This window comes from Rhinolophus sinicus, linkage group LG07 (genome assembly GCF_036562045.2).
Source record: "Rhinolophus sinicus isolate RSC01 linkage group LG07, ASM3656204v1, whole genome shotgun sequence".
In the NCBI taxonomy this organism is placed as follows: Eukaryota; Metazoa; Chordata; class Mammalia; order Chiroptera; family Rhinolophidae; genus Rhinolophus; species Rhinolophus sinicus.
This window is the reverse complement of record NC_133757.1, coordinates 102,052,316-102,064,697: the sequence shown is the minus strand read 5'-3', so window position 1 is coordinate 102,064,697 and position 12,382 is coordinate 102,052,316. Positions and strand designations below refer to the sequence as shown.

Below are 12,382 nucleotides of genomic sequence, written 5' to 3'. Positions count from 1 at the left end.
ATACAATAGAATACTATACATCAGGGAAAACAACTGATTTAAGCTATCTGCTTCATGAACTAACTTTAAAAAACATACTTTTTAGTTGTGCTTGTTTTGAAATGCACAACAAGTCACAAAAGTAAACACATAGTATTATACCATTTGTATATATTGCAAAACAGGCAAAAATAATTTATTTTCATAGGACAGTACATAGAGAAATATGTACATGTGCCAAAATTATAGAGAAACTTAGGGGATGGAGTGAAGAAAAATAAAACTTAAGACAACGATTAAATTTGCAGGGACAAGAAGAAGGTGTAATCAGGGAAGAACAAAGGGAAGGGATTTTAGAACTATTGGAAGAGTCACTTTTCTTAAGTTGAGTATCAAATTATGTGAAGTTGAATAACCACTTAGGTGAGGCATACTAGATGATACTTTAATTTTGTGTAATTTAACTATGAACGTACATTACACACCTATATGCACCCTCATATTTGCACATACCTATAATACTTCTGTCCTATAACACAACCCACTAGGTATGCAGGCGTCATGTGACCCTCTTGGCACTCACCTGTGGGAATTGGAACTAGGAGAAGAAGCACAGGAAAGTGCTAATACTCTGGCTAGTGTTATTGATATGATATAGTCTTTTGTCTCTAACCCAAACATCTCCTATCTTCAATCAGCATCTATAAATAGTGGTGCGCTAATTTGCTACTTTGCAAGTAGGACAAAATCTTAAAACTTTTACAATTTTTGACAAGATTATGGATTCCTATAAATGAAAAGGAGACAAGTGGTGCAATACATAGCACAGTGAAAAACTACCTATATGAATGCTAGGAAAAATGGGTTTTGGCTTTTTTTTAGATATGAAATATGAATGAGATCTAGAGTTGCTACTTTAATTCTCTATAGATAGCAAGAACAGCTTCTGTTCTATAAGATTATAGATGAAATGCATAGTTGCAGAAAGAACTGTGAAAAAAACCTAACCATATAAGTGTTAAAGGTACAAATTGTGATGACAGCCCATACAAAGTTTATTTCATCTGTACAGAAATATTTATCTCTAATATACCATAAAATAAAAATTCTCCTTTAACTTGTATATCAAAGAAAAAATAAAGAACCCCACAAAGAAGCTCAAGTAAAATACGTTTATGATATACAAATGCCACTGAAGTGAAAAATCTTCAATAAGACCACCCAACCTTGACAAGTGTATTCACATAGGATTTAAAGAGTAATATTTGTATGACATACAGTAGGTGGTCTTTTGCGTGGGTGAAATACTCCAGCTGACTTTAGTTCATGAATGCTTCTAAGAGAATAATGATAAATTTCTACCTGACAAACCACAATGTTAGCCTAAATTTCCAATTCAGCTTTCAGAACTGTATTTTTCTTTGTGATGAAATATTTAAACTTCTTAGTCCTATGCGTGTGTATGTATCCACAGGTGTACTTACGAATACTGGAGACTATGGATAGTATGTACCCATGGATGCTGCTTTTTCTTTTAATAGCGTATTGTTTATTTTATTGATTTAGTACATATCAGGAGGCTCAAATGTAAAAATTTTCAGCACTCAAGGTAACAGTTTTTCTGCCACAACTGCATTCCTTTACTTGACTTTTTATTCTCTACTTCTTATTTTAAATTGTTTTACTATCTCTATGTTATTTTTTTACCATGAATTATCTCAAATTATTTTCAGAAATAGATAGAAACGAATGACTGTAAATGTACATGTAGGTGCTTTCGAAATTTAAATGAAGACTTTAAATGAAACATAACTTAAAAAATAAGGTTGTAAATCTCTTGAATCACCAGAAAAACAACAGAACAAAAGTCGCCATTTAAAAATCACACCATCAAAATGAAGCAACTTGAAAGACTGTAACAGTTGTTATACGCATTGGAATTTGAAGTGTGATCACTTACTTGCATATGTCATCTTCTGGGTCTTCAAGCCCAAATCTTTCATCAAATGTAAGTTGTATCCATACATTTTCCTCGACTGCTACTAATCTCCATACCAAGACCATATTTCTCGGATAAGTATGAGGAAACTTGGGGCTGTGAATACTTCCATTAGTAGACACAGTAATGATTCTCTCATGCTGGGGATCTTGTACTCCTAAAGCAAAAACATACACATAAACATATATTTAGAATATGTTTCAAGATAAATGCTTTTTGTTTTGTTTTGTTTTTTCTCATTCACATTTCAAAATAAATCAAGTACCATTTTTTTCATAATTTATCCAGGAAAAAAATATTATTTTAACATTACTGAGTAAAAACCCGTGTATATTTATACTTCAAAGAATATAGCCAATGAGTCTTTTTTAATCTAATTACTGAGATGCCAAACAACCCTTTTAGATTCCTAAAATCACAAAAAGTTAAGACTCTAATCTCCAAGAATTTATCAAATGAGTCATTAGCATAAAAAGAAACTCGATATGACTCTAGTTTTAAAAATACAAATACTGATTAAAGTCCTCTAATCATGATTAGTTTTGATAATTGTTAGTTAATCAGAGAGTAGATTATCTGCTTGGGACTAGCCTAATAAGCTGAGCTCTTAAAAGAAGCTGGGCCTTTCCTAAACTCAGAGAAAACCAAAGTATGAGAGAGATTCAACAGGAGGGAAATTCTTTGTTGCTGGCTTTGAAAATGGAGGAGGTGATATTCCAAGGGATTAGGGAAGCCTCCAGAAGCTGAAGACAGTGGAAAGCTGAATGCTAGCAAAGAAATGGTACCTCAGTCCAAAAACCTGAAAGAACCTGAACAAGCTTGGAAGCAGACTCTTGTCTCAACAACCCCAGACAGGAATCCAGTCTGGTTGACACCTTGATTTTCGCCTTGCAAAACCTCTAAGCAAGAACCCACTCACACAGTCCCCCACTTTCGGACCTTAGAGCTGAGAGTAAATAAAGTTGTGTTTGTTTTAAACTGCTAGGCTTGTGGTAATTTCTTATATAATATTAGAAACCAAATATTAGGTTGGTGCAAAATTAATGGTGGTTTTTGCAATTATTTTTACCCTTTTAAACCGCAATTACTTTTTCACCAACCTAATGCATCTTCTACTATACACAACACTATTTGGATTGTAAGTATTTCTTTTTGCCCCATTGTTCAACAGCAATTGAAGTAACTACAGCAACTTTTCATTTAGTATTTATGTTAGGCAAAATACATTATTTCACCTTGATAAAATTCAATTTAACAATATTGCTATAAGAAAATTTGTGAATTTAAAAGACAATGGCAAGGGTTACATATTAGTTAGAATATTATTAAAGTTAAAAATATAATCTGTTTCATTATGAAAATACCCCAAAAAATTTTTACTTGTATTTATGATTCTTAAAGTAACTTTTTTATTCTCTTAGATTTGTCAGTTTCAATAATCAGTCTGGTAAGTATTATTTTATATTGCATAAATTATAATTAGGAAGACAACGTAAAGAAAAATATAATTTTCTTTGAAAAGACACAGCTCACATTATGGGGAATACCATATTAGTAAAATATGTTTTGAGGGAAAACAAATGGAGTTTATAATTAAATAAATAATTTAATGCCGTCATTCTTCTCGGTGACTAAACTTGTCCCCAGCAGTAAGTAACGTACACAGAAACATCTTCCGTCTTACTGGATGATAACATTTGACACTGCTGTCGACTATTTTAACATATATGAATTGATCGATAACTTGCATGCAAATAACTTCGTATCAGTGTATCTCCTAAGAAGACAGGAAGAACTATCAAGATAGACGAACACTCCTGTACACTGACAGATTTTATTAAGAAACTGATGATAATTTACCACTAAAATTAAATTGATACATTCTCTGTTTTCAAAGAGACCTCTTAAAAATGAGGTATTACCTCACTCTCTAAATTTTTTCCAATAATCTAATTATTTCAGGAGGTGTTTATAGCAGTAGTTTATATCAAGAGTCCTTCACACTTTACAACTAATATTATTTATGAATTAACTTTTTAAATCAGATTTATCAAAATGTAATATGTGTCCCTTTTTTGTCTCAAAACAAATGCCTTATATCCTCGGTTCTTTTTACAAATATAGCGATGTTTACTTTTTCATGAACAATCTAGAAAGCCACATGGCTATTAAAAGATCTGAATTCTATTTTTATATCTTCAGTCAAAAAAACTCGTGGATAAAATACATATATTTAAATTACCTACATCTTTGTTTTCCCTTTATAATTCACAATTGCATTAAACTCTAACTAAACATAATTTATAGCCTGAAAATCTAGGCTGTGCCCAAAAATTCATCTCAAAATGAAGTGAAGTTTGCCACCAAAAACATATGATTCGGAAATGACTGTCAAAATTTTATGTAAATCTCAAACAAGTAGGCCTATAATCAAAAAGGGAAAAAAAAAGCAACGAACATTAAATTCTACCAAATTAAGACTCTGCATTTATAACTCTGTTGTTTAAAAAAATCATCTTTCCAAATATATAACTTTACTGGTATTTTAGGGATGAGACTAGTATATATTTTGTGACTATTTTATTGAACGTGTGCTTTTCCTATATCCAATGGACATGGACAGTACACAGCAAGAAAGTACCAATGAAATAAAACACGTGTTTGTAGTCAAATCACTAAAATACTTACATATTCCTTTCAATGTACCCTAAGCAAGAATAAATCTTGCTCATCATAGATGAGTTTAGCATGAGAAATGAAAATGTGTATACACACTAAATTGATAAAATTATAAATGGACACCATTTCATATTATCCTGCACAACCTCTTTTATGTTACAAGTATTGAAAATTAAAATGAAACAAAAATAGAAAAGGGAAAGAAGAGATATTAATAATGTAAATTCAATATAATTGTTGACTATATATGTATACATACATTTGACTTATAAGAGTCATTGTATAATTGCATATATTCAGTAAGTTTAGCACTGAAATCAAAATAATTTCCTAATGTTTGCCATCCATTACATACTGTTAGTCCCTTTGAAGCTATATTTATTATAGATAAAAGAGGATAGGAATAAGAGGATTCATAAAAAGCAATAAAAAACATAACAATTGAAAATGTTGTATTATTAATAAAGATAACACTGAAAAAGAGGTTTCTGGATAATATATAACATAAAGAAAGATAAATCATCCATTTCCTTCCCTTATGCTGACGTTTTCAGTTGACTGGAACAGGAAAGGACTTTAAGATTAACAATTAGGTAAAAAGAAATGAGTCTCCAATCTTGGTTTAGTTTTAGAGTTGTGAAAAATACTGGTTTCTGTTTCACATAGGCAAGGCTGTGGTGACACGGCATCACCCATAAGACGGTAGACTTCACATAAATCCTATAAGATTATTTGATATGTTTACCTCCAAATATATATTAACCTTCACATTGTGTATAACAAAAGGTATTTCTGAAATAGGCAGTAGTATCCATTTTCAAATCCTTACTTGATAAATATACATTTTCACTGGTCTTATCTGTGCTTTGCTCTGCTGCTTTTTTTCCCCATGTGATAAACCTTCTTTAAGCCTAATCTTTTTTCCTAATCTTGCTAGTTTGTTTATAATAGCTATTTTTGTTTTCACTATTTTTGCTTTCATTGACTCTCAATTAACAGATTTCACTTTTAACAATAGTAAAAATCATATGACATATATAAATATACATATATATATATATGTATATGTATATGTATATATATAAAACCTCATGGGCAAAATGTATATACTTAAAAAAACAAACACCTTTTTTTCATCTTTGGTTATCAGTGTGTGTGTGTGTGTGTGTATATATACATATATATATATATATATATATATATATATATATATATATATATATACCGTGTTTTCCCCAAAATAAGACCTAACTGGAAAATAAGCCCTAGCATGACTGTTCAGGATGACATCCTCTGAACATAAGCCCTGATGCGTCTTTTGGAGCAAAAATTAATACAAGACCGGGTCTTATTTTCGGGGAAACATGGTATATATTTTTGTTAGTTTCAGGTGTATAAACCAATGTAATAGTTAGACATTTACACCCCTCACAAAGTGGTAACCCCCCTCCCCCAGTCTACTACCCCTCTGACATCGTATATAGCTGTTACAATTCCACTGACTCCATTCCTTATGCTGTACTCCACATCCTGTGACTATATATATATATATATTTGTATACATATATATACAGTTATATACAGTTATGTATATATAACAGTTATATATATATACATATTTATATATTACAGTTAACGTTCATTATTATTTAGCTTCAGCTTCAGGTTTTGAATATATATAGATATATGGCTAATTTGGCTCCATGACTGACACCTTTTTCCCTAGAAAAGCCAGTGTCATCTCACCGTGATCCACTTAGATGCTATAGCAAGAAGATATACTTGAGTTCCACATAGTAAACAAATATCTCTACATAAATTCCAAATGATATAGAAGTGCATTTTCATATTTAATACAACAGTCTAATACACTAAAAGGAAACTCAGACTCATTTTTGTTTTATCGTCAGCTCAATCTACCATTTCCCATACCTACCTTTAAAACAATAGCAGAATAAAACAAAGACAATCGTAAGATTAAAGTCTTTACCTCAAACTGTTTACAAATTACAAGAATAAATATTTACTAAGGAAAAATAAAATAGGAGATTGTTATTAAGTAAACCATAAAACAGTATAATTCAGACATGTTCATTTGAGGTTCTTGATTTTATCTCAGAAGATAATCATTTTATTCCTCAAGGGAACAAATAGTCAAAAATCATATATTGAGAACCTATTATGTTTCATGTACTGTTCCAGGTGCTTGGGTCATCAGAAACAAAACAAAACCTTTTCCTCTTAATGTGACAACTTCTAGGACTGTAATTTAGTATCATTACTAGACTAGGTATATTAGGAAACTAACATTCCACTATCAAAACCCACTTTGACTGTTCCCTCTTTTAGAATGCCATTTTTTATTCCTGTGCCCATTCCTTTAAGACTGCATGTTTCAAACATATGTATGGGCTGATCTTTCTTACTTTTCTACCAAATTACGAATTCCCAGAAGGCAAAACTACGTTTTATTAAAAGTCATACCAGTATCTAGCTTTGTGCCCAGCACATGGCGCTACCTCATACATATTGATATTATAAAGAAACTTAATAGCCCAGAACATGGCTGAAAACAATTTTATGTTTATTTAAAATTTCACCCTTAATTCCTAAGTTCCTAGAGACTGTGCATACAAGGATAAAATGATTTTACAATTTATTCACCTCCCCAATTAAAGTCCCTTTAATTTGTATTTCATATATTACTCAAAATTTATCTATTATAATCTACATATATATTTCAGCTGAAGGTGATAGATATTAGAGTATTCATTATTGAGATTTGTCATTTTCTTAATACACTCACTTATTTAAAAAAAATAAAACACATTCTATAATCTTGCCACATTCTAAGAATGCCACAATAACATTTATTATTTTATCTTAACTCTGATATATAAATCAATTGATGATAAAATTTGTAATTTTAGGCAAGACACTTGATATCACAATTTATTTTTTACAAACTAGAGATAATCACAGGCTACTTTAAAGTTCAATGTAATGATAATTGCATAAATTAGCCACTTTGATAATTATAAATCAATATGTATATAAAGGAGAAACTGTGTCCATATTTAGAATATTCTCCAATGAGGGAGGAAAGTTATTTTCAGGTATCAAGGTTTTGTTATGACAGTAAATAGAAGATTGCTGTGTAAAATAATACAAAATGAGTCATATGTATAACAATTTCAATTTCACGAAGTTCAAATAGAGTAAGCAAAAAGCAGTGTTTTTTAGGCGGTGATTTCAAATTGTTGATTCCCTTCTATGGGTTGATTAAAGAAGGAGGAAAGGGACAACTTTGTAGAAATGTTGCCATTTCCTTATCTTTAAAAATGGGGGGGGTTGTTTGTTTGTTTGTTTATTTATTTATTCATTTTGTATCTAATGAGAAATATAAGAATTTAGCCACTAGCTCCTGTTTAACTATGAACAATGGTACTATTAAAGGGGGGCTGTGTTCAGGAAGTTAATAGCAAATCTTCCATATGCAATGAAAGAGAGTTAATATAGTGAGCATCTTCCCAGCATCCCCCATCACCACTGTGAAGCAGCCACTGAATAAATAAAGCAGGACTGACCCTACCCAGAAGCATGCCTGGAAAGTCAATGTAAGTCCATTTCCCTCACTGCATGGATGGCTCTAATGAGCCAATCAGAGTGAATGCAATGGCTTTTTTTTCCCCCAGTAGAACGGGATTAGACCTTTTGGGGTGCAAAAATAAGGTACAGAACTTCTGTAACTATTAAGCCATCATAATAGAATCCAATCTGATGAAAAACTCAGTGCACAGAATTAGGCAGGTATATAGTAATACAGAAAAAAGGAGCTGGATCTCAGTTCAAACCACACAATAAATTCATCCCATCTCTGGGCTTCTCAGGTACATGACTAAATAGATCATTTTTACTATTTAAGCCAACTAGAGTTAATAATTTTTATGCATACCATCCAAATCATTATATAGTGAACATGTTTGGGTTTGCCAGGGGTGGTCTTGATTTTTACCTGTTATTCTGGTGTAATTATTATTAACATTCCCTTTTCATGCCCTAAAATATCTGAATTGGCATCATAAAGGATACAGCAAATAAAATCTATAAAATTGTGCTGGTATTGAGGTATGAGATATAGAAATGGTAAAGATTTGACAGCATGGTATTTTAGCCTTAAGGTAATGGTAAAAATAACCCATTTTGGTTTTATACATTGGGATATAACATTTTTAAATGAAGGCTCAATTATGGAAGACAAACCGGCAATAATCTTCTTACCTGTTATGCTGCAGGATAAATAGACAAGTACATAAACACAGAATCTTCTTAAAGCCTTTATCTCACAACCAATTAGTAATGAATATAATTGTATACACACACAATCACACATACCACTATAGTAAAACATGTTTGGGCAATGCTATTATTTTTCATTCTGTGTTAAGTTGTGCATTACTTTAGGTACCACAGAGAGGCCAAAACAAGAATGCAGAATGGAGACAAACTAGGATTAATTCATATTACAAAAGAAACATTCATTTTAAAGATTCACTACTGATTTCATTTTTTTCAGTATTTAATCTTGTCCAATTAAAACCATTATTCATTGTAGAAAGTTTACATAAAATATTAGAAGTTCTGAAGTATTTAAGTAGCAAAATACATTTGTATGAAATATGACAAAAATTGGCTAACATGATTAAGTACAAATCATATTACATAACCTTTAAAAAAACAAATAAACTTAGTTAAGAGATAATATGTTCAGAAAAGAACCACATCTGTTTTAGAGATTCAACAACTGTCAATTTTCTACCTGCACTGGACATTTAACTTACAGCATTCATGTTGGAATTTATCAGCAATTTCAAATATGGAAAGTAGCTGCCTACTTCTTTGTGTGCACACGATGTCTAGATACCATATTGACATTTTGATGGGAAGATGTTTAAAATTCATCAGGGAAAATAATACTGAAAAGGTAATCAATACAGACTTACTCTTTCAGAGAAAAGAACGAATAACACCATTGCATTTAGTGAATATTTAAAATACATTTAAATTTTTATTTTAAGGTAAGCACTCAATTAGGCAAAATAAATAATTCCTAAGAAACAATAAATCAGGAATATATTTGTTTCAGTTTTAACATATTCATCAATCATAACAGCTGAAAAATGAGACTTTACTACTTTCTACTTCTATTTAGCATTTTATGTTCTGAGAATGTATACAATTTATACGCAATGAGCCTATGAATTCCTTATGAATAGTATCCTAAGATAAGGAAAATAATAAATTTGGTCACTTCTATACAAAGCATGTCCTTCTATTTTATGTTTTAATGTTATTATTAAATGCTATAAGTAAGTGATAAATTATTTGCATTTCCGGAAGCAATATCTGAGATATTTAAGTTATATTTATAGCAACATCTTTGGTTTCAGTAGTAACTGCACAAAATGAGAACAGGAATAAATGAAGAGCAATTATACTGGGATATGATTGCCCCTCGTAGGCTTGATTAACTATTAAGTATGCTCATAAATGTTCTAATCATTCTGGCCTGTTGGAAAACATCACCTCCCCACCCCACACTCTGCCCTCAATAACTCTTGTCAATCTTAAAGTGATGTAAAAATATGAATAAAATATAAATATGAGGCTTTTAAAAGAAATGAAAGCCATAAAGTACTAATAAAACACACTTTTGGTGGGAAAATAGGTTGCTTAAATTTTATTTCTCAAAGCAAAGACATTTTTAGTAACGATCATGAGACTACCTAATTATGCCAAGCTATTTCATCTGAGATTACATTATTTTATCATCTGGCTTGTCTATTATAAAAGAGTGAATGAGCATAAACAGGAAAATGTTAAGTATACTTTAATTATACTTTATTCGAGAATTGGCTTGAATATATCCATTAGAAAATTTTTCAGCAATAGCTAGCTTTCAAACAATAGTTTAAAAATCAAACCAAAGATCCAGAGGCAAGAGATCTAAAAAGAGAAGGATGGGAGATATTCAAGAAGATACATACTTTTACTCAAAACAGGGACTAAACTGGACTTTACAAAAGTCCACCAGAAGTTTCATTTGTGAGAAGACATTACTCTCTAAACACCTCATTATCACTAGTTCCTTCAACGTTATTCAAAAACACCTACTGCCCTATGATCTGATCTCAGTGAAGACTTTGAGGCTATGTCTGTCAGATTGGACATTATCAGAAGTCACAAGAAGATTTGAGAATTCTTCTTTATGATATCCGCACTGTTTGCATGAGTGTAATCCCCCAGCCAGCAAATAAATGGACCAGCTGCATTCACACCTCCCAGCAAGTGAACAGACCTGTTTGAACAGAGCATTTCCTTGAAAATTCTTGCTCATGAAATCCAATTTTGATGTTGAAACCTCTCCACCCGTGTTCCCTATAAATTCATCCATTTCTTTTCTGAAAGAGAATTTTGTCCAAAAAAATGGAAGAAAGATATGGAAATAAATGTCCAAGGGATGAGGAAGAGCAAGACAAAACTAACAGGAAAAAAAGTACAAATTAAGTTTAGAAATTAAACTTAATTGCAGCAAGTGTTACAATAGTAATTATCTTGAGAAATGGCTACTAGTCTTATTCTCAAGTAGATGTAGGACTTTAAAAAAACAGATTTGCATAGCGTAAGCCTTAAGAATAACTATATTAATCATTTAAACTACATGATTTAAATTTACAGAGATCTATTTCTGTACAACCACACAAACATCAACATATTTATTTGATATGTTGCATACTTCAAAATTTGCTTGCCATGTTGTATTCTTGTTAAAAGTCAACCAAAACAAAAGAGTTCTGATGAGGAGGCAAAGTACCAAAGAAACAGACAAACAAAACCTGATATAAATATGCATTAAGACATTACTCATTACTTAACAAGAAACTTTTATTCAGTATTTTATGCCAAAGGAAAATACTTACAAATGAAGGATGGACAAAAAGGATAAGAAACACCAGAGTAATCAATTGTACTTTGAGAAACATACTTCTACTCTCTCTACACCATTAATAATCAAAATAACATGCCACGGGAAGTTATCTTTAATGTATCAGAAAATACAGAAATGAGAGCAGAGATATTTCAGTAAGCACACAGCAGTTTGAAGATTATTAAGAATATGAAAACAGCACTGGAGTATTGGAATGACCAGATAGAAATTTAGAAGTACAAGAATAGAAAAGACTCCCATTATGAAAGCAGGGCATTCAAATCTGTACTTGTTCATGTTGAAGAATCAGATAAAAATATCGTACCACCTGAACAAATTTCTCTTCCTTAATATGGTTCATTATATCAACCTTAATTATCTGAGAGTACATTAGAGTGTATGATAAGAAAACTTGAAAAATTCAGAGTAAATAAAAATATATGTTTTGCTTACCTTTTAAATGTTCTTTCTCCTCTTTTCTATGCCAGTCCACATGCTTGGGTATAGTTCCTCCCTGCCAGTAGATGGAGATAGTAAAATTGAGTCTTTTGATGACCTCAAATCCTAATCTAGGTGGTTCAGAATCTTCAATTTCAGATTTTGGAAGTAAAAATAAAATTTTTTGAATGATTGAAAAGACACATAAAGCTTGTAAAAATGATTATCTGAGTCAAATAAACTTTTAATCATGGTCATTAATACCAATCTTTAAGGGAGAGGGTCTTGGCTGGCATAGA

General features: G+C 31.2%; 1 protein-coding gene across 2 annotated transcripts in view; it reads right to left on the bottom strand.

The window, feature by feature from the left end:
• Positions 1-12,382, bottom strand: part of PDGFC (platelet derived growth factor C) — a 175,980-nt gene that overhangs the window by 82,046 nt on the left and 81,552 nt on the right. For both annotated transcript variants that reach the window (XM_074338398.1, XM_019733263.2), the window contains exon 3: positions 1,940-2,135. In XM_074338398.1, the coding sequence (XP_074194499.1) occupies positions 1,940-2,135 (196 nt within the window). The remainder of the gene's footprint in view (positions 1-1,939; positions 2,136-12,382) is intronic.